This window comes from Zootoca vivipara, chromosome 3, assembly GCF_963506605.1.
Source record: "Zootoca vivipara chromosome 3, rZooViv1.1, whole genome shotgun sequence".
In the NCBI taxonomy this organism is placed as follows: Eukaryota; Metazoa; Chordata; class Lepidosauria; order Squamata; family Lacertidae; genus Zootoca; species Zootoca vivipara.
Genome location: NC_083278.1, coordinates 68,218,384 through 68,237,058, shown reverse-complemented (window position 1 = coordinate 68,237,058; position 18,675 = coordinate 68,218,384). Strand labels below are relative to the sequence as shown.

General features: G+C 40.1%; 1 protein-coding gene across 1 annotated transcript in view; it reads left to right on the top strand.

Annotated features, from left to right (window-relative positions):
• PRKN (parkin RBR E3 ubiquitin protein ligase) overlaps nucleotides 1-18,675 on the top strand; it is a 611,971-nt gene that overhangs the window by 385,955 nt on the left and 207,341 nt on the right. The window contains exon 7 of the mRNA XM_035108599.2: nucleotides 9,899-10,035. Within this exon, the coding sequence (XP_034964490.1) occupies nucleotides 9,899-10,035 (137 nt within the window). The remainder of the gene's footprint in view (nucleotides 1-9,898; nucleotides 10,036-18,675) is intronic.

The window sequence follows — 18,675 nt, the reverse complement described above, 5'->3', positions numbered from 1 at the left end:
GCTCGGTCCCTGCTCCTGCCAACCTAGCAGTTCAAAAGCACATCAAAGTGCAAGTAGATAAATAGGTACCGCTCTGGCAGGAAGGTAAACAGTGTTTCTGTGCACTGCTCTGGTTTGCCAGAAGTGGCTTTGTCATGCTGGCCACATGACCCGGAAGCTGTACGCTGGCTCCCTCAGCCAATAATGCGAGATGAACGCCGGAACCCCAGAATCGTCCGCGACTGGACCTAACAGTCAGGGGTCCCTTTACCTTTACCTTTTGAAAAAGGGAGGCACTCTGCTTCCTTCTTACAGGTTTTCTTTGGGGAGAGAAAACCAAAATAGGCAGCAGCAGAACTGTACTATCAATTACCATGGTAAGCAAGGACATTGTTGTGTGATATATAATTAAATTTATGGACAATAGCCCTAAGAGATGGCTTCCATCCCAACACCAGTGCAACAGGACACCACTGTGCTGTATATTATCCCCTAGTCATGATGCACCTTGTAAGTGCCATGCAAATAACAATAACAATAATTTAATTATTTATACCCCGCCCTTACAGTTGAGGCTAGAAAGATATTTCAAGTTTCTAGGAGTCAAAATCCACGTTAGGAGCCAGCACCTCACAGAACTGAGAAGAGATGTAAATTCCCAAGCATCCACACCATAATTTTAGAAGTTTGGCCAACTGGGTTCCTTAGCTGCATCCTTGCTTAGAGGGCCTGGGATGGGAGTGGAAATGGGATTGGGCCACAACTGCCTTTCCTACGTGGATTCCTCAGGTCCTTTCATTGTGGCAGTTCTGAGCTTTAAACATTGTCTTCCTGGGTTTTTAAGTCCCTTTTAGCAAGAGGTTGTTTTCTTTTTCTCAGTTCAGTAGGAAGTGAAGTACACTAGAGGATGACATTGTTTCACTTGGCAGTGATGGATTTAGCTGCCACATCAGCACATTAGCCAAAGTGGGATGGGCAGAATCAGGCTGTATAAATAAAGTGAGATTTTCTGTCAGGCACTGAAACAAAACTTCTTTAAAGGTTTTATAAGGCTGACCACTTATTGGAAAAACTATTAGTTTATCAGTTCCCCCATGGCCACTTCCTTCTTTTAACAACAACAAAAAATGTCTTTCAAACATAACTAGATGTGAAGTAGTCTTGTGTTCATTTGTCGAAGTACCATTGCTAAGTGGTAGAGCATCTGCTTTGTGTTCAAAGACCCCAAACTTAATCCCTGACATCTCCACATAGAGCTGGGAATGTCTCCTGTTTGAAACTTGGAGAGCCACTGCCAGTCACTGGAGGCAATACTGAGTCAGATGGACCAACGGTCTAGCTTTGTATGTTCCTATGTTCCTCTTCCTAATGCATGTGTAGGGACAAATTCAAGGTTAAGTGGAACTAGAGGCAAAGGGGGATAGAAGCTCAGCACTTCTCCAGTGTTCCCAAAACCTTTGATCGTTTTCAGTAAAATAAGATAAAAAGAGAGGATGCACCAAAACATTAGGATCAAGATGTGGGAGCTGGTGGGCTACTGTGAGCTAGATGCCCATCTTCAAAGAGCTTGTAGGAGCAACATAGCAGATGGTCCCTCCCATTTTTATCCTTACCACTCAAGTGAACTAGTTTAGCAACTGAATGTGACTGGCCCCTGGCAATTCTGTGAGCTTCATCACAGCATGAGAATGTGAATCCAGGTATCCCTAGCCCGGGAGTGCATAACCTTTGGCCCTCCAGATAGTGAAGGATTACATCTCCTATCTTCCCTGGCAATGGCCCTGCGATGGGGAGAGAGAAACTGTAGAAAATATAAGAAGTACTTATTAATGGCACTTTTTATGTCATTTCCTCTTGAGAGATCTCTCTCTTTTAATTCAGCTGGCTGTGGTTACCATGTGCACTTAAAAATGAGCAGTTACATCATAGGCCAGCAATGAAATAAACTCTTGTAAGAAACAGGTAATGCTCATTTGGAGAAATGTGCCAATTTACACTGCGGTTAATTGAAAACCACAAAAGAGGCATACTTCCAGAGCCAGGATAAAAGTATGAGACTTCAGTCCTGCACACATAATAGAGTAGCTCTGTTCAGAAGTTAAACTCAAGTGTAAGAGCAATGTGTGAGTGTGAGTGTGGCTGTGCCAGGTAGCCCCCTCCTCCTAGCATCGTGTATGTTGCCTAGCACTGACCCCTGGCATGTGCACATGCAGCATGAACATTTGCAGCGAGGGAATCCAGGGGTGCGCTGGTCAATGTGCATGAATAGAACCAGTGTCTGCTAGAGATAGATGGGAAGACATATCCCTCCTTCCTTCAGGTGAAAGCTGGCTCTGGTTCTATCCATTAGAACAGACTCTGAGAGTGATGCAATATTCTTGCCATCCAACCAAAATTAAGTACTTGGAAGTTAGACTGATTTCAGAGCGAGAGAGTTAAGTACTTGCTTATGGCTGGAATTCTAAAACAAACTTGCTAAAGTGTAAGCCTTATTGAATGCAATGGGACTTATGACTGAGTAAAGCTGCATAGTATTGCACTGCATGTTTACTACTGAAATCAATGGGACCTACAAGGGCTTAATTGTTTTTTTTTTTATTGTGCCCCCAGGTTATTTCAACCTGAGGGTAGGAGCTTAAAATGCTGTAAACCTTTTAAAATGTTAATTAATTGTTAAATGTTAATTCATTCATTTTAAAATGGAAATAAAAGGACATTTTTTTGATCTCAAAATATAAAATATTTGGTTCTTGGCATTTACATTTGTTTTAAAATCTCTGGAGCATGAGGTGCAAAAACAGTTCATTAAGCTTAATTATATTTACATTGGTAGGTGATGCTAAATGAAATGCATATTTCTTACCAGTTTGATTTGCAATAAAACATGGTTTATAATTATCACCTTTGAAACGAAAATGGAACGCAAATAAATTTGGCCTTATTATTTCTAAAGCTATTTCCTGAAGGACAGGAACCAATTTCGCTAAATAAATCAGTAGACTTAATATTTTTATTTTAAAACTTAGATGACATTTAGTCATTACTTTTGGAGTAAGACTGTCCCTTGAAAAACCTAAATTTATCTTTTGAAAGGCAGAGAAAAGTATGCTGTATTTCAAACTCTACCCTTTTAAGAACATAAAGTGTTAAGCTGGGGCATCCTCTCTAGGGTGGTGATGATCTTTTAAGAATGTTCTCTGTGTGTCCTTATGTATTTGTGTGAGGGAGGGAGGGGGAGAATTGTGTGCCTGCAGGAGTGGTGAGTGTGCACTTTGTGGTCTGCATGCAGGAAATGCATGTGTATGCTGCATGTCTGATATCTCTCTGTGTGCACATACCATTGGCCATGTTCACCACCAGCATGTGTCTCTCAGGGGGGTGACTGACCATCAATACAGCTCCCAGGTTGAAAAAAAGTTAAGCCACCCCTGCTTTAGAAGAACACTGAACTATAATGTTATCAATAATGTGGGTAGTCCAACCATAGTAAAGCCAATTGATTTCAATGGGTGGGCTTATGTGCTGTCCTATTGAAAATCCATAGCGTCCTTAACATTATCTTGATCATTCCCCACCCCCTGGCATATTTATGTTTTCTTTCCCCACTACCACTCTCCACTGTAGCTTGAATTGGAACTTTATGTCTTTGTGAAGTATCTGTTCTGAATCAAGCTGATTTCTACTGAAAATAGAAGAAAGGTAATGGAAGAGTTTAAAAGTACCGTACTTCATTCAAAACACTTTTAGTTATGTGAAGGAATCTTGGGTCATAGAAACATTTTATCTGGAAGGGCTCGAGATGGGAGCTACAATGATAATAGCAGTTCTATAACTTTTTATAGGCCACAAGCGGTATTCTGTGGGTGATGGTTGGCAACTTATCTGATCTTTGGAAGCAACTGAACTATTGAAGCCAAGCGTAAAGTTTGTCTGTAAAAGACAAAGTGCCAGTATCTGCTTTGGTAAAACTTCTCCAAGGAACAGAGCAGTTACATAATTCACCTTTCAGTTAAAAGATAAAGTTTCATCCACACACTTCTGCTGTTGTGAAAATCCTTGGAATCCAAGGGCTTAACTACACAGTGAATGCAAAGTATGCAATAAAACCCTGTTGAATGCTTCTTCTATTGTTAGTAGTAGCTATGGGTGGGAACAGTTTGCAGTGGACAAGCTTAACCCTGGCCTTGGCCACCATTTCCCTGCTTCCAACCTCTGCACCATGCTGCTTTGCTCTCTGTAGGCTTCCAGACATGTTTAACACCCTCCAACATTTCTCAAATGAAAATAGGGACCTCCTAAGGAAAAGCGGGACATTGCAGGATCAAATCAGAAACCAGGATGGCTTCTCTAAATCAGGGATGTTCCTGGAAAATAGGGAGACTTGGAGGGTCAGTCATGCTGAAATTTTCTCTTGCATACAACAAAGTTACAGGGCCCTGTCTTCTTGTGTACAGTGTATATTGTCACAATTTCTGTCATATATTTGTAACTGGAGTTCCATGTGCTTTTATTACCCATCACTGGCATGTGAAAAGGAAAGGTTGGTCAGATATAACTTGAATGGTGAGCTGGTAATTCGTTCTCTATCCTCTGAACAGATGTACAAAAGCAAAATGTATTCCCCCCCCTTTTAAAAACAGCACAGTAAGTAAATGTAGGTTAGCTTACAGCTGTTCTGAGCTGTTCATCATCTTCCATTTATGAAGATGTGTCAGATGGTACGAGGCCAAACTCACAAAATGAATGCTATTTTTAGCAGGACATCTCACAGTTGTGTAGTTTGTCAGATGTGCAATTTTACAGATTTAGGCTGTGTTCTTTGGTTTGCTTACCCTGAAGTAATCCCAGTGAAGTAAATAGGATTATTTTGGAGAATAGCCTTTCAGGATTCCTCTGTGAGATAGCAGTGGAAAAGGCAGGGACATTAAGTCTATGGTTTTGAAACACCCCATCTGTGTGAAATGTGGCTGCTATTTTGAGAAATTCACTGAGCATTTGGTTCCTGTGTTGTATGCAACTGATTTAGAGATTCATAAATAGAGCAGATGAAGTCTTCATGAGACTATACTGCTTTAGAATACATGTGGGAATTTATATCTGTAGTGGCATTCTGCCGGTTGTTGAAGATGCACCTCTTTACCAAAGGCATCCCCTTGATCTCATGTTTCCTGTTTTAATTGTTGTGCTGTTATAATGTGATTTTTTATTGTATATTTTAGTAATGAACATTATATTTTACTGTTTTCATGCAACTGTTGTATTGTGTTTTTTAATTATGGTGTGTTTTTTAATTATCCTGTCCTTAAAGGTAAAGGGACCCCTGACCATTAGGTCCAGTCGTGACCGACTCTGGGGTTGCGGCGCTCATCTCGTGTTACTGTCCTTACCACTGTGCAATTGGTTTTCATGTTTTGTAAACTGCTTAGAAGCTATCTGGGCATTAAGCAGTATATAAATAAATATTTTATATTATTTTTCTAATTGTTAAAATCATAGGCTAAACTCTTTGTCAGGATACACAGAATGCTGTGTGAGATAGTAAGTCTGCAAGCCTGAGTGTACAGTACTAATAAAGTGAAACTAGCTGATGCAACTGGCTGATGCAGTACTTTCTATCGAAGTGCTGGGTCAGAATGACTCAGCAGTAATGTGCTGCCAGTTGATTGGCTGTCATCGGTTTAAAAGGGGAGCCTTTCCAGCAGTGAGTGTTGTATAGAAGGGTGTGGTCAGTGAGAGGTTTAGAGAGAGAAGTCTTCCTACATGCCTTAAGGTGCAGCCCAGGTACCCTGCTTATTTGTATGAACTCCTCATGTATCATAGCCTGTAGATATTTGTATATATATATAGCTCACAATAAATATACTACACTGAAGAACCTGGAACTCTGAGCATTTCTGCTAAAGTGCCTTGAAGGAATTCGCGACACTCTCATGGTTATGGGAACTATCCCAGGGAAACTTCCTTAATATCAGAGAGGTACTTCCTTTAGTGCAAGTATGAGAAAACTGTAGTGTTCAGGTGTGGTTATGGTCTGGGATGCTGGGAGTTGTAGTCCAGCACCATTTGGCAGGGCACACACTAGCTAATCTTGCTTTAATGGCAGTAAATTTGCACAGATAGTGTCTGGCACTGGGTGTTGAAGTGAAAGCTGCCTTCAGGTATCACTGAGTAATGATAAAGAATGAAGTTGGGCTATATAAACAATTACCATGATCATGTAAATTGCTACGGTAGAAATGAAATTTTTACTTTCACTATTGCTACACCAGCCTTTCTTCTCTATCAAGTATGAGAGAATGAATCCTCTGTTGAATGTTTATCATACATCCGATTTGGTGGTGATAAATGTGATTTTGAGGTTAACAAATGTGATTTTGGGGTTATATGTGTGAACATAGCGTCCTTGATTTTCTGGAGTTTGGGTGTATTTGTTCATTTGCAGATTTATTTCCAGTGATGTGTCTCATCTTGAAAAATGCTTACTAACCTCCTGTGGATGTTAACAGATAAAATTGTTTTGGAAGAGTATAGAGATCCTCCAAAATTGAAAACGATTTTATGGTGCTTATATGGAAAGCTTTTGAAGCTAGGAGAAGATTGCTAAAACCAATAAAAAAATACGTTAATGGGAAACTCTTGGGCATTTTATAATAAATATAGCCCTCTTGGGCGAAGGATGAGCAGTAGCACATTTATTTATTCCACAGCAACAGACTCTATATGTCTATTTCTGCCTCACTGAATGTAATCCTTGAGAGTCAACCATATAGACATATCCCTCTTTTTTATTATTATTTGGTTAAGATATTTGATGGAGGGGTGAGAAAAATCCAATCGTCACCTACAAATAACCCCAGGGATTTTCACAGGTTCAATCACATCCCCCCCCCCTTTACAAATATCCGCAGGCTTTAGCTACCTCTGAAGCAGTTCAGAATAGTGATGTCAACTTGCTGATTTTTAATGTGACATTCTCTTTAAGCTCAGATTGCTTGGTCTCCCTCGCCCACCCCACCCCCACCCCCTTCACCGAAACTGAAGGTAAGGGACTAACAGGCGAGCAAGCTAACTCAAGGTTTTCATAAGCAGGCAGTGAAAGATGTAGCTTTGCAATCCTCTATTGTGTCTGCAGGTAATTCCATATGCTAAAAAGCTTCTTGCATTCCTAGACACCGGACTGTCTCTCAATAAATTAATAACACCTGTCACGAGATTTTGAGATATACTCAAACAATTTATTTCCCAGTGGGGCTCTTATCTAAACAAGATCAGTCTTCATATCTTTCTCTGTTTAGCCAGGATTCTGTAGCAGCCGCGTATTATCCATGGCTTGCTGTTCCTCAGCTGAGGGCTAGGACTGGGTGAGGAAGGATGTACAGAATTATAATACCCCCCACCACAGCTTCTTTTTAATTGGTTTCCCATCAAGTCCATACTGATAATATAAAGGGACGGGGAGGAAACACAGGTATTCAGTTTTACCTCTCCCCTTTTCTTTGCCAAGGTACAACAGTAGTTTTAGTAGTAGGGGTAATGGACAGTCAGGGGTCTCAGGTTCTGTGTCAGTTTCCCCTGAAAATTATACAGATTTGCTTTCGAAAAACTAAAACAGAGGTAGTGTGTGTATTTCATAGGAAGCTTCTTTATACCACCCTTGCATCATCTAGCTCAGTATTGTCAGCACTGACTGGCAGCATCTCTCCAGTGTTTCTGATAAGGTATTTTGCTGCCCTTACCTTGAGATTCTTGGGACAGGGGTTCGAACCTGGATCTTTTGCATGCAGAGAATATGTTTCACCTCTGTACTACAGCCCCTCCCCTCCTGTTTTAATCAGGTGGGTCTATTTGCTCACCTGCTTATAAGAACTATTCCTTGCTACTGAGGAATTGTTTCTGCAGGGAGTTAGAATGCTACTAAAACAACCCAATAGATGTTTTGTTGGCTAGGTAAGAAACACGGCATTATCCATTCTCTCCTGTGTGCTCAACTCTGCATGTTGGGCTGGTGAGATGGGAACCTTATGTGGAGTTTGTGCATTGTATGTACCTCTATGTCAGGCAGTTTTCGCAGTTGCATTCCTAGCTGAGGGCTGGAAATGCCTCAACGTACAGTATTACCTGTGAGAAGAAGCTTTCTTCATTCCATTTGCTAAGTAGATTAAACAAATGTGAACTGTTTCGTTCTCAAAAGCCTTGTTAACACAAGCAAACGTAATATTGAGTACAGGACGTGGTGCTGATTTTGGTGGAAGGCCCTGTCCGCAGCCTACCCCTCATTCACGGGCTCCCCCCCTTTTCCCTTTGCAAATCATTGTCTGTCGTCGAAGAAAACCACAAGATGGGATGAAGGCCCTGTGTCAAAACTAGGCGATACATGTGTCTCTTCTCCACTTTCAGTCAACTTTAGATAGAAAGAAGAAGTGAGGCTGCAATCCTAACCTCACTTACCTGGGACTGAAGTAAGCCCCACTGAATTCAATAGGACCTACTCCTGAGTAGACATGATTTCAGCCTAAGTGTGTTTGAGGGCATAGCTGGAAGCATTTGAACTGTTGGCAGAGTGATAACGGGGCCCCACCTGTGATTGATTAAAACCCACAAGTATGATAGTGGCTGTTCTCATGCAGTCTCACCCTGTGTGCTTGGAAGTCAGCCCCACTGAGATTAATGGCACTGCTCCCAGTAAGTGAATGCAGCAGGATTGCAGCCTCGGTTCTCCAGGGACAAGCATCAGCTACAGTTTCTGAGATCTGCTGAGTATTCTGTCTGCTGCCTGTCTCTTTTTCTATATAAATCAGAACAGCAAGTGGTCAACTAATAAGGATTAGTAGTGGGGAGGTTTTATTTAATTCAGTTTGTAAGCTGCTTTATTCTGCGAAAATCCCTTAAAACACTGAGATTATATTTTTAATGGTACCAACACACTACCTTGAAATCTACAGTGTATGAGGCTTTTAAAGGATATTTTGAAAGAAGATTATGCACGGAATATTGCCCTTCACTGAAGACAAAAGGACGCACACTGAAATAAGGGGGACTTGCAAGTTAACTGTAATTCAGATATTACCCCATAGGGTGACTGCCAAATTATACCTGGGTGTTTTAATTTATTGAGTGGCTGATAAGTTTATTCTTGAAAGGAAGCAGAATACTTGAGCAGGTCATCCCTATTGATAATGATTGCTACACCATAGCTTTAAAGTAGATGGCTTCCTTTCGATGGTCGTAATTCCATATACTGTATTGGCGACCTTACAAAAATTGGCTTTTACGATATCACTGCTGAAACAGACATACGATAAAACAGAACGGGTGTGAGTGCCTGCAGAATTTTAAGGGAGTAGTTTATGTTCGGGTATTGTCTTTTTTTTCTTGTTCCCCCTTGAATTCTAAAGGTGCAGCTTATATTCGGGCCAATACAGTAATTCTGCTCAGGTTGAATTATGCCTCGCAAAATTGTTTTTGGAATTATGGCATAATATCACCAATGACTCTGTGGTTTATGTCCCCTCTCCAATCCTCAGAAACTTGTAGGATGTTATTGATGGAGACTGAATTGCATATTGGTGTTCTTTCTCTCCCCCCCCCCCGCTACCCTCCAGTCCTTACTATTACATTATTCACCCCTCTCCTCTCTGTGCTGTCTGTCTTAATTTAATTACAGTCCTAAAAATCGGTGTCATCACATCTTGTGATAATCATGTACAGCCATTGATAAGCCTCATCCTCAGTGCTAGCATGCTGATGCAGCAGATCTGAGAGGTCTTGGGATGTAAGTCCTCTCTAGGCAGATGTTATGTCTTTATATGTTCCATATAAAGCATGGATGACTGCTAACATGAAGCAAAGCTACATAGGAATACGGTAGCATGGCATAATAAAGGCAAACTGCTTTATCCTTTTCCCCCTTTCCTTTTAGGAGCCCTGTGTTGGTATTCCAGTGCATACATCGCCATGTCATTTGCCTGGACTGTTTTCATTTGTACGGTGTCACTATGCTGAACAATCGCCAGTTTGTCCATGACCCTGACCTTGGCTACTCCCTCCCATGTGTGGGTAAGTCATCCAGTATTTTTTCCCCTCTCATATTACTTGGCTTAAATAGTAGGCAGGCATTACTAGCTCAAATGACAAATATCTGTCACTCTTTTTTAAAAAATAATAATAATCATGGGATAATGATTTGTCTTCTTTTGGGGGACTGCCTATTGGTTTCAGAAAAACTCCTCTAGTCCTGTTCTGCCTTTGCAGTGCTATATCTTGGTTCTAAAGGGCATTTCTTTTATAAGCATATGCATACATATTTTTTCACATTAGTATTTCATCATCATCAAGTGTTAAATGATGATAGCTATAAACTGCAGGGGGGGGGAATAGAAAAGAAAAGCTGAATGACCTCCACATGTCTTCTTTAGAGTCAAATAAGTTGTTAACTTCATTGGCCTATCTTCAACAGCTAATAGGAAAAGTATGTAACAGGAATTTCAAATAACCTTCCTGGCTTGTGAAGTTATCTCTGTTAATTACCACTGTGTTGAGTGCATGGCAGATCACCCGCAGCATTTGTTAGGTTGAGTATCATTTCTGCTTGACAAGGGAGAGAAATGTGGATTAGAGGCATCAAAAATGGTTGTTGATTCTGGAAAAAGCTGACATATCAGAAAAAAGCAAAACAGCAAAATGTTGATTCTTACATGCTGAACAACAAACATTGCAAAACAGCTAATTTTCTTTCTTGCTCTCAGGTGTCAAATTTGCTGGCAGTACCATGCCATATCCATGCTTTTGTGGCACATTGAGCATTGCAATCCAAATAATTTATTTAATGCTAGATGAGCCACTTCTGGCAATGGATTTCTATCCTGTTCCTTAGAACTATTGGATCCAGGAGAGGTGTAATGTTTTCTGTTTATTTTCATTATCTCCACTCGTGTTAGTAATGGCCATAGCTGAATTTCGAGGCAGGCTCATTCTAACATTTATCAGAAGAGTTCCCACCTTAGGCATCAGCTTCCAGGAAGACACATGTGCAGTTTATCAAATTCCAATTATTTAGTAGTTATCCTATTTTAACCGCTGCAGCGGAGAAGTCATTGGGATTTTCTTCCCTGCACTAAGTTTCAAGTTGACACCACTACTACTGTATTAAAATGGTTTGGGACTCACTGGGAAATTACTTCCATGACATTCAAGAGTCAACACATTGCACTTTTAATTGAAATGTTTGTTGTCATCGTTGTTGTTGTTGTTGTTATTCATATTTTAGTTCTGGTCTTTTTGCTCTGTTTAGTTGGCTACTACTTTGGGACTATAAATTTCTTGATAAAGATATCAGTATTCATTTTTTTGATTTATTGACATACTCCAGCAATCTATGGATTTTTTTTTTTGCCTTACGTTTTATTCTCAGCTTGTTAAGTAGTAATTTAGCCTCAACTATGTCTCAGTCCATGCATATCATCTGCTGTGGATTTAACTAGATGTGACACTGAGTTCCAGCACACTTTCCATCATTTAAAAAGGAATAAAGAAAAACAGTCTTATAGGTCCGTGATTGAAAGTCGAAGAACTACTGGTGAAGCAACTTCTTACCCCACTTTTCCTCTTGCAGTTTGTTTACCAGAAATACTGCCCTACCCCTGTTTTGCCCATCTTCAGAATAAAATATATGGGGACCTCATATTTTTTCTCTGCAGGCAAAACTAGACAGCTGTGGGGATATTTTGTGTGGACAAGCAACAGAAGGGGAAAGATTTAAGCTCACTCTGCCACTCTTCTGTTCCTGGCTGAATTTTTCAATTGCTGCTTTCCTTTAAAAAAGCAAACATGTAGTTGACACAATAGATTGATGCTTACCAAAGTAGCTGAGACTAATTTATCTTTTTGCTTCCACATGGCTTCTTTTGTGTGATATATAAACCAATATCTTTCTAAAGAGCATATGTCAAAATGCGCCATTGTTAACATTATGGAGCAGCGGGGGGAAGCTGAAGATAGACCCAACAGAACTGATTGTTCCGTAGTGAAGACTTTTCATTTCCATTACTTCTGAGTAGTTGAATATAGGGTTGTACTGTAAGTCAATAAAAAAACTCTAAAATTAGTTTGTTAATCATACTTATTGTTGTTGTTGTTTCTTTACCACCCTATACCCGCAGGTCTCAGGGTATACTTATGATCTTACTCCTTAGAAACACTGACACCACAGCTGTTGTTGAAATTTATATACCACCCTTCATTTGAGGGTCACAGGGCAATTTACAGTACAAAAATACAACTGTTTTGTTGTATTCTGGACATTACTTTATAGATCTGTTTGAATTAAAAATGGGGTTACTTCAGCTCCAGTCAAGCCACTGATAAGTCTTATTTGTGTCACTGAGGCTAATCCTGGAAATGCTAAAAAATAATGTTCCTCCGTTCCCTTCGGCACACATGGGTGCAAATACAGGAGGCAAAGTATCAGCTTTGTTTAGTTTGCTTAAATGTTAAAATTAACACTGTTCATTCTGGTATTGTTATTTGGGGGGAATTGTATAACATCATTATCATAGCCAGCGGTTTCCATTAACATTTGACTCTCTGCTTTTGATCAAGGGAATGATCAGATCTTGCTGGAGATACACAGTCATGGGGAAAAGAAAGGGCACCCTCTTTGAATTCTGTGGTTTTACATATAGCAATCATTTGTTCCTTAGCAAGTCTTAAAATCAGGTAAATACACTCAGATGAACAATGACATATGACATTTTATACCATGTCATGTTTATTTAACAGAAATAAAGGCAAGATGGAGAAACCTTGTCTGAAAAAACTAAGTACACACTTACTGCTTCCATAGGAATTAATAGGCTAAGTAGCGGACAGGGGCTGCTAATCAAATGTCCTTGCTTAATTGATCATCAGCAAGTGTGCCCAACTCTATAAAAGCCAAAGTTTGCTGGTCTGGAGCATTCAGCTGTGTTTTAACACAATGCCAAGGAGGAAAGACGACACAATGCTCTTAGGGAAGCAAGTGCTGCTGCCCATTGGGAAGGGTTCTAAGGCCACCTCCAACCAATTTTAAGTCCACCATTCTACAGTGAGAAAGATTATTCAGAAGCGGAAAACATTCAAGACAGTTGCCAGTCTTCTCAGGAGTGGATGTCCCAGCAAATTCACCCCAAGGTCAGACAGTGCAATGCTTGGAGAAATTGGGGGAGGGGAACCAAGTTACATCTCAGGCTCTACAGGCCTCAGTATGTTAAATGTTAAAGTTCATGACAGTACAATGAGAAAAAAACTGAACAAGTACCGTTTGTTTTGAGGGGTTTCCAGGAGAAAGCCTCATCTCTCTAAAAAGAACATGGCAGTACGGCTTTGGTTTGCAAAGTTGCATCTGAACAAACCACAAGACTTCTGGAACAACATCCTTTGGACAGAATGAGACCAAAGTTGAGATGTTTGGCCATAATGCACAACACCACATTTAGCAAAAACCGAACACAGCATATCAGCACAAGCACCTCATATCAGCTGTCAGGCACAGTGGTGGAGGGGTGATGATTTGGGCATGTTTTGCAGCCGCGGGACCTGGGAATCTTGCAGTCATTGAGTCAGCCGTGAACTCCTCTCTATACCAAACTATTCTATAGTCAAATGTGTGGCCATCTGCCCAACAGCTGAAGCTTGGCCAAAATTGGGTCATGCAACAGGACAAGGATCCCAAGGATCTACCACAGAATGACTGAAAAAGAACAGAATCAGGGTGTTGCAATGACCTACCCAGTCAAAATCCAGACCTCAACCCAATTGAAATGCTGTGTGGGACCTTAAGAGAGCTGTGCATAAACAAATGCCAGCAAACCTCAATGAACTGAAGCAACGTTATAAAGAAGAATGGGCTAAAATTCCTCCACAACAGTGTGAGATTGATAAAGTCCTTCAATTACTTCATGTTATTGCTGCTAAAATTGGTTCTACAAGCTATTGAATCATAGGGTGTCCTTAGTTTTTCACACATGACTTTTCAATTTTGGCTTTATTTCTGTTAAATAAATCATAACACAGTTTAATATGTCATGTGTTATTGTTAATCTGAAGTTGTATTTACCTAATTTTAAGACCTGCTAAGGAACAGATGATTGTTATTATGTCTTCATATGTAAAACCACTGGATTCAAGGAGGGTGCACTTTCTTTCCCCCATTATTTTAGCAGTATATATATCTGGATAAATCTAGAGGTCAAAAACCCTACAGAAAATAACAGGATTTACTTCACTGGATCGCTGTAACTGAGAACAGAGATGTGTTTCATAGATGCATGAAATATGCAGTGAAAAATGTATTTTGTACAAATAGCATTTTTCAAATCAATTTTGTAACTCATATGCCTTAATGGCAGGGTCATTACACATAGGGTGCTTCCAGATGTGGATGATTTAGTGGCACACAGTCATTTCGATTCTGCTTTAAGATGGAAATGGAATAGCAACTCCTTTTCCAGACTTCTAGAATCTGTCACTAAGTGGGCAGGCCTGTTTCCCCTGCTCCAAATATGAGGGGAGTAGACTAATTATCATTGGGACCTCTATGTTTATTTATTTCATAAAGTTTATACACCACTTGGTTGTAAAAAAAAATACCATTCAAAACAGTTCCCCCCCATTATGTGTGGAGAAAATGTTGAATGCTCCCCCTTGCTGCATTTCCAAGCATGATCCTGTCACCCATTAGCTTCAGTTTAGGAAGGAAAAAGAAAATGGATATAAAGATAATGGTAATATTTGGAAGAGGAAGGATTAAAATGATTAAGCTGATTCTTAGAAAGGAAGGACATCACAGAGAACATTTATTTATTCTCTTTATAAAGCAATGATTCGCCAAACAACCTGTTGAACAGCTGTGTGATGTATGTGTTTTAGAAAGAAAGCTGAACAGAGGGGAAATGTTGTGATCACAGTGTCATGCAGATGCCCTATTAAAAGTGAGTGCACGAGGGGTGGGGGGCATGGCTGTTCCACAGTAGATATCTCCTTTGGAAGCAACCATAGATTAGAGGCCAGAGAACAAATATTTCTCATATTATTTCAGATTAATATGTGAATACCAGGTTTCCCAATCTACTTTCCCTCACTATGTGCACATTACTCTGACCCTTCTCACTGTTAGCCTCCCTCGCTCCGGCTTTCATTCTTTCCTGGGCCTTTTGGCTGCCATTGGCTGAACACCCTCTGCTCCACTATTTGTGACATTACGACAGCTGAAGCAATAATTGCCAGAGGCTTCAGAATAACCATAAATCCCTTATGGTGAATGTAATGTGATTGAGGTTGAGATTGTGTGTGTGTTGTGCTCCATAACTGGCATACCTGAATGAGGAGACCTAAGTTACAATCTGATAGATTACCTAGAAAAATACTACCTGGTGTAGAGTTGTTTTCTATAGATAGTATAGCAAGTATTGTTTAGAATTTATGAGGACATAAGATGCTGCTTTATACTTATTATCCTTCTAGCCTACTATTGTCTACTCTGACTGGCAGAGGCTTTCCATGGTATCAAGCAGAGAGGGGTGTTTCCCATCACCTGCTATCTGACTCTGTTGATGTGTGATACCAGGACTGAACCCACAATCTTCCACGTGCAAAGCATGTACTCTAGCACTGAGTGATGGGACCTCCCCACTCTTTTGGAGGGTTAAAATTCATTAGACAATGTCTAATCATGTCAATTCAGAATTCAATTCAGATGTCAGGGCTTTTACAATAGCTGGCCTGATTATTTAAGACAGAGTTATGATTTAAACCAGGCATCCCCAAACTTCGGCCCTCCAGATGTTTTGGACTACAATTCCCATCTTCCCCGACCACTGGTCCTGTTAGCTAGGGATCATGGGAGTTGTAGGCCAAAACATCTGGAGGGCCGCAGTTTGGGGATGCCTGATTTAAACCCATTCTGTGTGTAGATAATGAGACTTTGCACCTAGGAGCAAAACCCACTACAGAATAGTTTCTCTCGTCTTATGGTAACTAAACTCTATCCCATTTCTCTTTATGGTGTCTTGAATTAATGAGTCTTCACGCATAGACATTTCCATGAGTACTGACCTCTAAATATCTTTGAAATAATTAATAAGGTGCTTAGAGAGATTGGCTTGCATATGCATGAAAGCACATTTATGGTTATTTAGCTAGTAGAAAGGGCACTGAAATTTCATCTGAAAAAAATGACACTTACAGAAAACCACACAGCGTATTTTAACATGAACCCTACCACTTTCCATTAAAAATGGGTGGGGGAAGGATGATAACTATGTGGGGTTATAGCCCACAAGGGAGTATAAACATGTCATAGAGTAGGAATGCCAAGAGAAGAATGGCGAGGCTAAGAATTGCAAGCTTTTACATTGCTGCAAGCATTTTGCAAAAATGGCTCTGCGTCCATTTACTCCTGAAGAGTTCATCATATTTGTGACATATTCTAAAGAGATCTGAGAAAAAGAAGCAATTCCCATCAGAACTGTAAAATGCTTTTTGTATCTTGAGGTAATCTCTCTATTATCACAGATAAATAAAGTTACCTCTAGTTGCTGTTGGGACTATTATTAAAAATGGTGAGGGGGGTGGCACACACACTTCTTTAAGAGCAAAATAAGAACACTACTGGGAATTGGTTCCTATGTGAGTATCCTGCAACAGCGAGTTATAATTGGTGGTGGGTTCTCAAGCCACTGGTGTCTGCTAACAGGAGCTGTCTTTGTCTGGATTCAGTCTAATAATTGCCATCCTCAATTTTTCACTAACTTACATAAGGACCTCATATATTTGACAGTCTCGCTGCCAGAAGAATTGAGCGGTAAAGTAGCCTGAGCTGATAGGACATAGCAAAGCCAATGAGGGAAAGTGGAAATTGAAACGTGTGGTGCCACATACAGTTCCTAATGTATGATGGCTGTGGGATCAGAGGCATGGACACTGCATTCCCATGGCAGAAAAAAGTCAGTGATAACTGCTGCAGTCATCAAAGGTTTGCAGCTGAGTCAATACATTGCTGAACCCATATCAACCATCGTATTTAAATCTTTGGTACACACTCCTCACCTATATAACTTTTCAGGATTAAATGGATGCAGAAGGGTTTTTAGCTTTCTTCCTGACATATTTCCCATTCTTTCCAGTGTTCATGGGACAAGGGTTGATGCTTACTCAGCCAAAATGACACCACCAGTCACACACAAGAGGGAAGTATGAGCATGTTTGGGAGAAACAAGAGCTTTGCAGAAATACCAAAAAGTGGGCAAAATTCTCACAAAACAGCTGAAACAGAACTGTGCATGTGTCAAAATCTGTGTGTGAATATCTCCTTTCATCCAAACAAAATTAAATGTGCAATAATGCTCCCCTGGTTTCTCAGTGCATCCCTCCTTAGATTGGGTATTTGTGAATATGGTCAATTTCAGTCCTTTGTCTCTTGCTTTTGCTGTCTTAAATTTAAGTCATCCCATTTCCACAGCAGTGTGTGTGTGTGTGTGTGTGTGTGTATTAAAATTCAACATTTTAGTGAGAATTTCACCCAAAGTACCCTGTTTCTCATATTTTAAGACATACCCATAAAATAAGCCATAGCAGGATTTTTAAGCATTCAAGGAATATAAGCCATACCCTGAAAATAAGACATAGTGATAGGTGCAGCAGCAATGCCGGCCGCGGCAGGAGGAGGAGGAAAAAAATAAGACATCCCTTGAAAATAAGCCATAGTGTGTTTTTTTGAGGAAAAAATAAATATAAGACATGTCTTATAATATGAGAAACACGGTACACATGCTTGTATGCAATTGTGCCTAGTATACACATTCTTTGCAAAGGAATTTCCCTTAATATAATGCATTTTTGTGTGTTATTTTCACTGACATATGAATAACTTTCCCAAGTATATGCATTTATGTAAACATTTCTTGGGTGGAGAATTATATTGCAAAATTCAGAGAAGTACATATTTTGAAGGAAGGCTGTTTCAGTTTATGGAGTTAATTCCTGAATTGAATTTCTCCCCATCCTTACCTCAGACCTGAGCAGTCTCCTGGCTGAGAAGGGTGAGGTTTGAAGGCAGAGATTGGCCCCAATGCCAGCTTTCAAAGTATCCCTTCAAACATTTTATATCTGCACCTCCAAAACCTCTCAGCGTGACCCTGCTCAGACATGGAGGCTGGCCAGAGGTGAGTACAGATAGTACAAGCTCCTTATTTATGAATTATTTCAACTGTACAGTCCACCCTTCCTCTCCAAAGAGAGCCCAGGTAGCTCACAATAAAAAATGTATTAAAATAAAAATAAACAAATTGCAAAAAACAGTTTGGGTTCAGAATGTATCCTAACATGTGTTTTCTATGTGGTTTTTGCTCTCCCTTTTCAATCAAACTGAAGATAGCCCACCAGTCATGTATGGTGGCCCAAAAGGGACTCAATAAGCTCCATTTTTGTTTCATGTCTGAAATTCATAAATTTACCGGGGGGGGGGGGCTGTCAAATATCTGGCATAGCAAAATGCATGGATAATAGGCTGTGTTTCATTAGATAAGGTACAGGCTATGGTATATGCAGGCCTGGTTTATATGCTTATTTTAAAAAGATATTTTAAATCACGAAGGCCCTAGTAATTCTTCTGTGGTTCATGTTCTCTTGAATATGCTTCAGTATGATGAAACAGAAAATGTT